Source organism: Phragmites australis, chromosome 6, assembly GCF_958298935.1.
Source record: "Phragmites australis chromosome 6, lpPhrAust1.1, whole genome shotgun sequence".
Taxonomy (NCBI): Eukaryota; Viridiplantae; Streptophyta; class Magnoliopsida; order Poales; family Poaceae; genus Phragmites; species Phragmites australis.
In genome coordinates this window covers 9527035-9538244 of record NC_084926.1, presented here as the reverse complement: position 1 = coordinate 9538244, position 11210 = coordinate 9527035, and the positions used below count along the sequence as shown (strand labels likewise).

The following is an 11210-nucleotide window of genomic DNA, read 5'->3' as shown; positions in this document are numbered from 1 at the left end:
ATATATATATATATATATATATATATATATATATATAATGCGTCAAGTCTCTTACAGTACTGACTATCAATCGAGCACGATCTCACTAAGTCAATTCAGGTTTGAGGCGTAACATCTTTTTAATGAAATCCCAGAGGACGTCCTCCCCTCGGGTGCTTTTTAGCCATTAGTTCTTGAGTGATTTTTCATCTTTTTTATCATACATGTTTTTTTAACTGTTTTATCATATATGTTGATGTAAGTAAATGTTGATACTTCCTAGTTATTTTTTTAAAAAAAGTTCATCCCGCAACAGATATCATATTTTTGCAAGAGCAATAGGTTTCGTCTGGCTATTGGAACTACATGGATAGAAGACATGATTGATATTTTTCCTATGACGATTTTTTTGGTAAAATTATATACTTTTTTAGGAAAACGGAGTGCCGCAATTCAAATATGGACAAACTTTCAAAAAAATAATTTATCTAACGGAATTGCATATACCCAAGGAGCAACAATTCAAATAAGTAACAATATCCAAGGGAAAAAATTGGTGAAATTTTGCTAAAATTTTGCGAATTTCACTAATTTCAGCTTAGACCAAAATTGTCCTATTTCGATATAAAAAATCCGGCCCAGTTTAAATAAACTCAGTCCCAATTGACAGAGCAACCCAAATCTATTCCAAATCTAACCCTAGCTCCCCAAATATGCAATCGGCTTTTACAAAATTTAATTTTTGTTTCACTTATCCTCTTTGCTCACCCGACGTCGAGCCTCTGCATCCCCCGGTGGCTGACTCCTGCCTCCCTTGTCCCACCCGAGCAGCGGCGGCACCACAAGCGCTCGCGAGGGCCACCCCACTACCTTTCACAACCCTCACCTATCGACCCCGCCAAAGCCACTGTCATCTAGGGTTCCGGGACGTCGACACCCAGTGTTAACCTCGTCAACGAGTCGTCCATCTGCCCCTAGTTCCTTTTATTTTCAGGGTTATACCCATTTGAGTAGGAGGAATGCTCTAATAAAGTCTACATCAGCTTTACAATACCTCGCCAAGGGATAACCTCCTCCCTAATCAGGTCAAGAGAGAAGAACAAGCGACCCAATGGTGCATATCTGTGAATCAACGTGGTGGAAAGCATCAGTTAAGGTAATTAAGAATGTTTCCTGTGATCTGTGAATCAACGGCGCGCGACGAGGACGAGGAGGCGGCGGCAGGCCGACGCACGACTAGGACAAGGAGGCGGCGGTCGGCGCGCAATAAGGAGGAGGAGGAGGCAGGCCGATGCACGACGAGGACGAGGAGGCGATGAGCCTACGTGTGATGAGGAGGTTGCGGACGGGGAGGAGGCGGTGGTCGGGGAGGCGGAGCGGCGTCGGGCTGAATGGAGCAAACGAGGAGAGCGACTAAGTGTTGGATATACATCAGGCATCAGTGCCGGTTCTAGTTCCTACCTGACTATCAAACTTTCGCGTGCAAGCAATAATTGAGGCGCTAAGAACCAGCACTGTTAGGGCACTATCAGCTCAATCGTGGTTCGCACGTGGGAGTTTAAGAACCAGCATTGATACGTCAACAGTATTGTTACGTTCGAATCGACATTGATAAGACGCTGCTTATGACATGTTCTGTAGTAGTGTTTGTCCAAATTTTTCGAAATTTCACATGAATTTCGTGAATTTTGATTATTTCACCCGTGGAAATAAAACATCCAGCGAAATTTTTGCGAGGGAAACTCTAATTGTTAGAAATGGGGAGGTTAAATTCTCCCTGACAACGGTCTTACCATTTTTGGTAAGAGCGCCACTGCACTTCTTCCTGTTTTTGTAGACGCTTTCATGTGCTCCCTCCCGCAAGCGCTCACCAACCCATGGATAGAAACAAAGACAAGCGGCGAGTAGTTTGTAGGCAAGTTTCTTAATGTTTCATAAAATATTTTCATTGTTTTATTGAAAAAGATTTTCACATAACTATCATGAAATATCATCACTGAAGCTTTCCGAGAAAGATTTTCAGAAAACTTTTGTGAAATATATCACTAAAAGTTTTCAGAGAACTTTTTGTGAAATATTTTCACAAAAAAAAATTAGAAGGAGGTTTAAAAAAAATTCCCAAAATATTTTCACTAAAATTTTTAAAACAGTTTCCACAACAAAAAAAATCACAAAAAAATTGTGAAAACCTTTCAAAAAAAAGATCACCTTAATTTTTCAAAGACAAGTTTTAACCAAAAAAAATTCAAAAAACCTTTTCTCAAAAAATCGTCAAAACAACAAAGAGAAAAGTGCAGAAAGGAGGGAAAACAAAATCTGAATTCAAGAAAGGGGAAATCAACTTGGACACATATTGTCGATGGTGGACCATAACCTCTGGCTACGACAAGAAATGCAGACGAAGCTATTGAATTACAAAGCAGAATATAGGAGTGAATTGATATAACAGGATACAACATCGCTGCACTAGGCTTAAACCGTGTAGCTCCAGATTACGGCGTTAGGAAGGCAATAGAGAATTACATAGTCTGTGTAGATGATAGAACTTGACCTCCCAACTCAATCAAAAGTTATTCTATATCAATAGCAAAGAAAAACAAGAATAAATACCTATAGAGCATAATCTACATGAAATAGAGCGAACAGATGACGATATAATGCTCAAACATATGAAAATATTGTTATGGTAGGCCATGTTTAAATTATGAAGAGCAATCATAGTAGTGATAGAAAGAAAAGTGATAGCAAGTACAAATTGATGAGAAAGCATGAACATACAACGGTACTTACATAATTAGATTCTTGATACTAGCTACACAAGGCCACCTCGCTAATTTAACAAAAAAAAGTATGATGTCTTTATGTAGATCTGTATATAGAAGAAATGCTTCCTTTGAAGGAAGATTTATAGAACAATGGAGTGCTACAGTTGTCATACATAAACTTTATACAAATTTAACATGAGAATTGTACTAATGTTCGACATGCAACAATCTAAAGCAGGAAAAGAAATGCGTGCACACACGGGCGGACTTGTGTGAGCGAGCGGTAACAAGCTCCCACGGTCGGTGGACCCAAATCATCAGCCGCTTCACGACACCGCTTGCCTGCGTGAGCTTGCCCCCCTCTCCCATCATTGCATCATCTGTACCCTGTCCCTACTCTCACGTCTCTCCTCAGCTCTGAATTGTATATGAGTAAACTTTTCTTTTTTATTTCCCAGTATACTTAGGCCTCGGAAAAGGAGAGAGAGAAGAGAGAGAGTGACTACACACTGATTTATCTTAAAGAATCTAGAAAGTGGTTATTATATAGCACAGGAGCATATGGTGGTGTGGAAGGAAGGACGCAGAGGAGAGAGAGAGAAAAGTATGACAAGGATATGAAAGAAATAAGACAACAACCTTCTTAGCCTCCTCTATATCCTCCTCTCCACTTCTCCCTTGTCATGAGTTCCATGCTAGCTAGACCAGAACCAGTAGCAAGAACAAGCAACAACTAGTGGCAGCACTCGAGAAAGAGAGAAGGTATGGACAAGAAACGAAGTTCTCGTTCTTTTTTGCTTTGGTTCTTTAATATACGTGTGGATTTTTGTGTTTGCGAACCTTTTGTTCTCTCGCCTTTCCTCACTTGTTTCTGAGTGCAACTGTTTGTTTTGGATTTCACTGAGAGCTTTTTTCTTTTGTTGATCTTGGACGAGCCCTAACCCTTGTTCTTTTTTCCCAGCTTCGCTCTTGTCGATTCCCTTGTTGTTTCAGATCGATTCCAAGCACAGACATACATATGAGATAGGTATGCTCTTCCTTAAATTCGATCGATATCTCTTTTTGCTCTTAATTTCCTTTTGGTTCTTCCCTCCTCTTGGGAAAGTCCTTTCTGACATCTTCGATCTTGCGATTGCTAGCATGATGTCTAGTGTCAATCTTGATTCTTGCTTGAGTAACTTGAGTTTGTTCTTGCCATGTCGCAATTGGAAACTACTGTTTGTTTTGGTGAAGGGAGTTCAAGCAAGGAAAAGGGCTACCAAAAGGGAAAAGATTCACTGTTGTTCTTGAGTAGCTTCTCAAGGATAAATCTGAAGGGGCGATGGCATCCAATTCATCAGCGGCCGCTGTGGCAGCGCTATTTGGAATTAGGGATGGCGACCACCAGGATCAGATTAAGCCGCTGCTTGCGCAGCAGCACCAGCAGCCTCCTGTGGCACCGCTCAACGCCGCTTCTTCCTCGGCGGGGTCTGGCCATGCGACAGCGGCGTCACCACCAGTGAAGAAGAAGAGAAACCTACCAGGCAAACCCAACAAGCACTCTTTTAAATTTCAGTCATGCATGTTCTTTTTTTAAAAAAGTCATGTATGCATTTCTTCTCTCCCAGTTCTTGTTAGGAGTTGTTGTTAGTTTCATCACAGGGAGCTACTTCTTTTCTATCAATCTTATGATCTTATCTACTCTTGGTTTCTTGATCCTGAAATTTCGGTTCCTCAACACAAAGCTGCCATATTCAGTATTCCGTCCAAGATTCGTTCTCCACTGGATTTAAACTACATGAAATGGTCCTATATTTTTCGTCAGATCTTGATCTATCTGCCTTCCCGTCATCCCTTGTCCTTTGAATTTCGTCCACATCTGATTGGATTCAAAGGACTGGCTGTCACATGTTTTATTCACTAGCTAGTACTTCATCTAAAGCTTGTAGCCACACATGAATGAATTGTCTTTAATTCAGGTGAGGAGTGGAGAGCACCCGATTAATCGTTTCGTCGATTTCACTTGCTATTAATTCCACATTTAAATTCATTTCAAATACTGCGCATGGTTTTAAGTCATGCATGAGTGTATATTTATCAGTTAAACATATGTTTTCATTTTGTAAGATTCCATGCATGTACACATGAGCTGTTCTCCTCTTCATCCTTTGCTGTCGCACTCTTTCTTACCAATACAGATAGTAACCATGGAACACACGATCTATGTCAATTCCTTTGTTCCCTCTATCTCTTGCTGCAAATGCCCTTTTGCCCCCTTCTTCCTCAAAATCTCGTGAAAATATTCTCTCCCCTGTTGCCTTAATTTGTCCATATCTCACCAAACCAAAAGGAAAGAAAAAAAATATATTCCCGGGCCGTATATATTAACCCAACACCACTACACTAGTACTTCAGGCTTCAACCACCATCATGCATGCATTCCTAAATTAATTACCACTTCGATACTCTCACTGGCTAGGAAATTCTCTCGTTCCTTGACAAGCATTGCAACGATATGCATGCAGACCCAGACGCGGAGGTGATCGCGCTGTCGCCCAAGACGCTGATGGCGACGAACCGGTTCGTGTGCGAGGTGTGCAACAAGGGGTTTCAGCGGGAGCAGAACCTGCAGCTGCACCGCCGCGGGCACAACCTGCCGTGGAAGCTGAAGCAGAAGGACCCGGCGCAGGTGCAGCGCCGGCGCGTGTACCTCTGCCCGGAGCCGACGTGCGCGCACCACGACCCCGCTCGCGCCCTTGGCGACCTCACGGGCATCAAGAAGCACTTCTGCCGCAAGCACGGCGAGAAGAAGTGGAAGTGCGACAAGTGCTCCAAGCGCTACGCTGTGCAGTCGGACTGGAAGGCGCACTCGAAGATCTGCGGCACCCGCGAGTACCGCTGCGACTGCGGCACCCTCTTCTCACGGTACGTACCCAGCCGGCCTGCTGCCCGTCTGTATATATGTATCTGTACGTGTCGTCACCATCCATCTACTCATATACCCATATATATACGGACTCCATGTCTGCACAGTAATAGTACGACGCATGCATGCTCAATCCTAGTCATTCTCGCATTAGCTAGTTTCCGTGCAGCCTGAATCTGAATGCCAGAAGGTATAGCATGCATGCATGGACATATCATACGGCCTGGTTATTGCATTGCATGCATGAGATTTCCTGTGCTGCACATTGTTCTATTGATATGGTACTACCACGCGCTTGGCTTTGGTGAATGTGCACAGAATGTTTAGTGCTGCGTAATTCAGGGTTAGGGTTTTGTCCCGGTGCGTACCTACTTTGTTTTGTGTTCTGCCCGTGGAAGAGAGAGACAGTAGGGCAGGCAGGCAACTGCATGCACGTGAAACGGCCATTGTCTTGTACTAGCTACTAGATGCGAATGTTTCATAGTTTTTTGTGAGCTCATCAAGCCCTGCTGGCTCAAAAAGCCAAGTCAGTGGTACAATCTCTACACATATATACGAAGAAGTGAAACACTCTCCCAGACCCATACGGCCATGCTTACTTGCTTCGGTTACGTCGTGTCATGCAAGCTATAGCTAGCTAGTCTAGCCCTGCTTGCACATGAGCAGGCTAGATATGCCGTGCAGGGCGCCAGGGCCATCCGTTGGCCGTATCAGAGAGCCAGGCCATGCTCTTTTTTTGAAACCATCAGGCCATGTTCACAGCTCATAGCTTTTCCTTGCATTGGATATATATACGGTGCTACTCCATGCGTCCAGAACCTCACATCTCTTCAGAGTTCACATGACTGCAACTTTCAGGAGCTGACAGAGATCCACACACACTCACGCGCACACATTGATGATTGGCTGGAGGAGAAAGTGGTCACCACCATCTTTCACTGGTTTGGCATAGATCTATCTACTGGAAAAGAAGCATATATGGAATGCATTAACAGAAGCTGCAACATATTGATTGGGGGTATGGATGTGGATTGAAAGATTTGTTTCGTGGCTTCCGCAGCAATTTTTTTTCCCTCGCATCAATAATTTTGGAGAAATATGGACGCTAGCTAGCTCCTTGCTGCTCCTAGCTAGCTAGGAATATATATAGGCTTTGTTTTAGTGTGGGTGTTTTTTCCTCAAGAAATGCATCTGCACAATGTATGCTGGTACATGCATGATCCTAGCCATTCAAAGTACTTCCAGATTTTTGCAAAAACACTTACGATGAACAAAAAAATTGATTGGTTACAAACTGAAATTATGCATCAATCTCCAAGCACATTTGGCGGTGATGATAAAACGTCCGCATGTACACGCGGAAAACCCATTTTCTTTTTCGTATCTTCTTGGAACTCCTTTGGTTCCTTGGGAAGTGAGCTTTAATTTGCAACAAAACTTTCTGATGTCTCTATGCTCGCCCATGGCAATCTCTAATGTCAACGTGTACAATTCTTTCCTTTGCCGTTTCCGCTTGGAAGCTTGCCGCTATTAGGAACCTGCTGCAGTGCTACCAGTAGGAATATGTGGTATAGCATGCTGCCTACCTGCTACTCTAACTCTTTTCCGCTTTTTCCTCCTTGATTGACATGAGTTTTTGGGATCTCGAGCTTCCATTGAGTGTGACAGAAGTGCAACCAACTAGTTTAGATCCTACACTCTCTTTGGGGCAAGTACATTGGTGTTTTCTTAATTATAGGCAGACTCATGAATTGATACGTAACCTTGAGGCAATTTAGCAGATATAATTGCTTCCTTATGTTGTGCACGGAACAAATAATTGTTGTGAGTTGCATGGCACTGACAATTTATATAATGATATGATAGTAGTTTTATAGTACTAAATTTTAGCTAATGAGAATGTTGCTTCGCAAAACAACCACCTCTTTCTCCCCCTGCCCATCTCCTCCACATCACCTAAAATCCTACTTTGCATTGATTGAGACGGCCTATGAGATGACTCATGTACACCAGTGTACTTGTCCTTACAACATTGAATTAGTGGTAAAGAGTAGGAAGTATTGTAGTAAACACACTCGTGATTTCCTTAATGAACAAAACATTTTGAAATGGCAACTCAAAATAAACGGACATATATTGCGAAAGAGAGAGATGTATACATGCTACTATAGTATATATGTATCAGGTGAAAATGGTGCACATTCTTCTCATGCCAAGTTTTGTAGTTTAAAAAATTCTTGAAAAAGGTATACTACATAAGGGCATCTGTTATACCCATGCAAAAAAATTTAAGAACAAACTCAATCATATTTGCGAGGAAAAGAGAAATATTAGGTTCAATAGAACCGCCACTTTAATTTATTCCTTACCACGCACACTAACACACCTCATATTTGAAATGCGTTTATTCTTAAAAAATTTCATGGGTATAGACCATAGCTCATATAAAGTTGGATTTTTTTAGAGTTTTTGAAAACTTTTAAACTTGGTTTGAGATGAATTTGCATTGCACCATTAATTTCAGTAGAAGAGCCATTTTCACCTCTCTCTTTTTGAAGTGGCAGGGATCTCCCCCTCCTAATTCTATTATTAGAGAACATAATTTGATACAAAGTATTTTTTTTTTTCACCTTATATGTCCGCATATGCACTAACATTAAACAAGGTGACTCTAATGAGTTGCAAATATACATGCATTCATACACTAAATAACCTACTTCGAACTGAATTTATCCTCTTCATACCGTAGTACAGTAAGTAAGTAACACTTGGATATTTGAAAACTGGTGTTTGCCGATTGATTTGATGCAAATTATGACCTTCCTCGACTCTCTTTTGTCACTTTGTGGTTTAGCATTACTTAGCAGAACAGCCCTCTTATAGGAGAGAAGTCTTAGTGGTATGTTTGTTATAGATGTGCACGGATGATATGACACTTAGCAAATTTTGCAGATGAACAATTTCACATGCATGCATGCTTTCACTGTAACGCTGTCCTTCAGATTTGTCGTGCTACCATTTCACGTGCAAAGTTACAAACTTCCATTTGGCTTCTGCGTGTCACAAGCTCTCGATCCCTGCGCCCACTTGATCCAACTGTTACTTACCTGTCAATCATATGCATGCACGCGTGATTGCATGCATCCATCCATGCAGGAGGGACAGCTTCATCACTCACAGGGCCTTCTGCGACGCCCTCGCCCAGGAAAGCGCGCGGCTGCCGCCACACGGCCTCACTGCCGGCCACCTCTACGGCGCCACCGGCGCGGCCAACATGGCACTGAGCCTCCCGCAGGTCGGATCCCACCTCGCGTCCACCCTCGGCGCGGACGGGCACAGACACCATCAGGACCTTCTCCGTCTCGGCGGCGGCAGCGCTGCGACTCGCCTCGACCATCTTCTAGGGTCGTCCAGCGCCTCCGCGTTCCGACCCCTGCCGCCTCCATCAGCGTCGGTATTCTTCATGGGCGCGCATCAGGAGTTTGGCGACGGCGACGGCACTGGGTCCCACGGGTTCATGCAGGGCAAGCCGTACGACGGCCTCATGCATCTGCCGGACCTCCAAGGCAACGGCGCGGGGAGGCCATCAGCGTCGTCGGCTCCGGGTTTTTTCAACCTCGGCTACATCACAAACAGCGCCAATAGCTCGGGGACTTCCAGTCATGGCCATGCAAGCCAGGGACACATAACAAGTGACCAGTTCAGCGGAGGAGGAGGTGGCGGCGGTGGCTCTGAGTCATCGGCTGCGATGCTTTTTAGTGGGGGCGGGAACTTTACCGGTGGTGACCAAGTGGCTCCTGGCGGGATGTACAATGAGCAGTCCGTGATGCTGTCACAGATGTCCGCGACGGCGCTGCTCCAGAAGGCGTCGCAGATGGGCTCCAGCACGAGCGCGCATGGTGGCGCGTCCGTGTTCGGAGGCCTCGTAGGCTCGTCCGCGCCCTCCGCTCCGCACGGCAGGGCGCCCATGGTCGACCAGGGACAGATGCACCTGCAGAGTCTGATGAACTCGCTGGCCGGCGGTGGCATGTTTGGCGGCGGCAACAGCGGTAACATGATTGACCCGAGGCTGTATGACATGGATCAAGATGTGAAGTTTAGCGGTCAGCTGGGCCGTGGTGGCGCCGAGATGACGCGCGACTTCCTTGGCGTCGGTGGCGGCGGTGTCATGAGGGGGATGCCGGTGGCGAGAGGGGAGCACCATGACGGTGCCGGTGACATGAGCTCGTTGGAGGCCGAGATGAAGTCGGCCTCGTCGTCCTTTGGAGGCAGGATGCAATAAGCTTAAGAAAAGACATAAGCTAATGCGAGCGAGCGAGTACTAAGCAGCCTGGAATGCATGCATGGGTGTAGTGAATCCGTTACAACAGATTGTTATAATGTGTACAATGTACAATGCATGGGAGTAGTATAAGGTTGGCTGCGTTCCATGCAAAAGGATAAATGCAGGTCTGAAGACATGCATGGCAGCATGGTGAGCAAGGGGTTTCTTTACTACTAATCCAAGAGGCTAGATCAACTATCATGTAATGACCAGGTTGTGCGTGCTTGCATGGGTGGTGGTATGTTTTGTTGTTCTTATTGGATATTTGGATCTTGCTACATGTTATTGGGTTTATTATTCAGGAGGAGATAGTTACGTTACGTAGAATAATGTTGTAGCCAGGTTAGTATTGGCTTACTGGAGGATGATATATAATAATTCATTGCTCCCAAGTTTCTTGGATCTCTTTGTTGTTGTTTCTCCTCTCGCGCTCACCCTTTAGTTTGGAGCAGAAAATATTGTTCTTACAATGCGGTTAATAGTCACCTTAGCTATGTGGATACGTCTGCATCCCTGTTCTTCAATTGTCTAAAATGTTTCTTTGTGGAGTAAATTCAGTAGAATTATATGAAGACTGATGACCAAATTACCGCAAAACTACATATTTAAGGATGTATATCATATTGCCACTAAATATATAGTTGTATGAGGAATGTCCTCAAATATGTATTTTTGTGACACACTACTTAAAAAACCAAAACCGCAGTCAATTCAAAATCGGCCATCACAGTCGGTTTCCACAAACCACGTATGAAAATAATTATTCCAATTGGTTTTCCACTCCATGTGCCTCCAATCATTTGAAAATCTATTATCTTAGTCGGTTTGTAAGTGTAAATGACGGGGATAATTGCATTATCCCAATCAATTATTGTCCTTAACCGGCTGAGATAATACCTTTTTCTTAGTCGGTTTGTAAATCGACTGGGATAATACCTTTTTCCCAGTTGGTTGCATTTACAAACCAATTGAGATAATGCTAGTCCTATATAGTAGCAACATCTTCCCCGAGCAGTCATTATTCAGACAGAGTAGCTGTCCTGAACTGTGGCTGTCTGGGCTGCTCTCTCACTCTACTACGAGAGGGTGCTATATAAGTGAATTTTGGAGGAGGAGATGGAGGAGGACTAAGGTAAGTGATGCATCTAGTAGCTTATTGATTGCATAGTTTAGATCTGGATTTATGGTTAATTTGCCCTAGGTTCATGCTAGTTTTCCCTAGATTCGTGGTTAGTTT

General features: G+C 43.9%; 1 protein-coding gene across 2 annotated transcripts; it reads left to right on the top strand.

Moving 5' to 3' along the window:
- The first annotated feature begins 3311 nt into the window (after window positions 1–3311).
- On the top strand, window positions 3312–10375 carry LOC133921567 (protein indeterminate-domain 4, chloroplastic-like). 2 transcript variants are annotated; one of them, XM_062366500.1, is made up of 5 exons: window positions 3312–3506; window positions 3706–3771; window positions 3978–4267; window positions 5249–5648; window positions 8806–10375. In XM_062366500.1, exons 3-5 carry the CDS (start codon window positions 4066–4068, stop codon window positions 9929–9931), a joined length of 1728 nt encoding a protein of 575 aa, XP_062222484.1. In that variant the 5' UTR covers window positions 3312–3506; window positions 3706–3771; window positions 3978–4065; the 3' UTR covers window positions 9932–10375. The 2 variants fall into 2 exon arrangements, with proteins under 2 accessions (XP_062222484.1, XP_062222485.1); XM_062366501.1 differs by lacking the exon at window positions 3706–3771.
- Window positions 10376–11210: the final 835 nt, after the last annotated feature.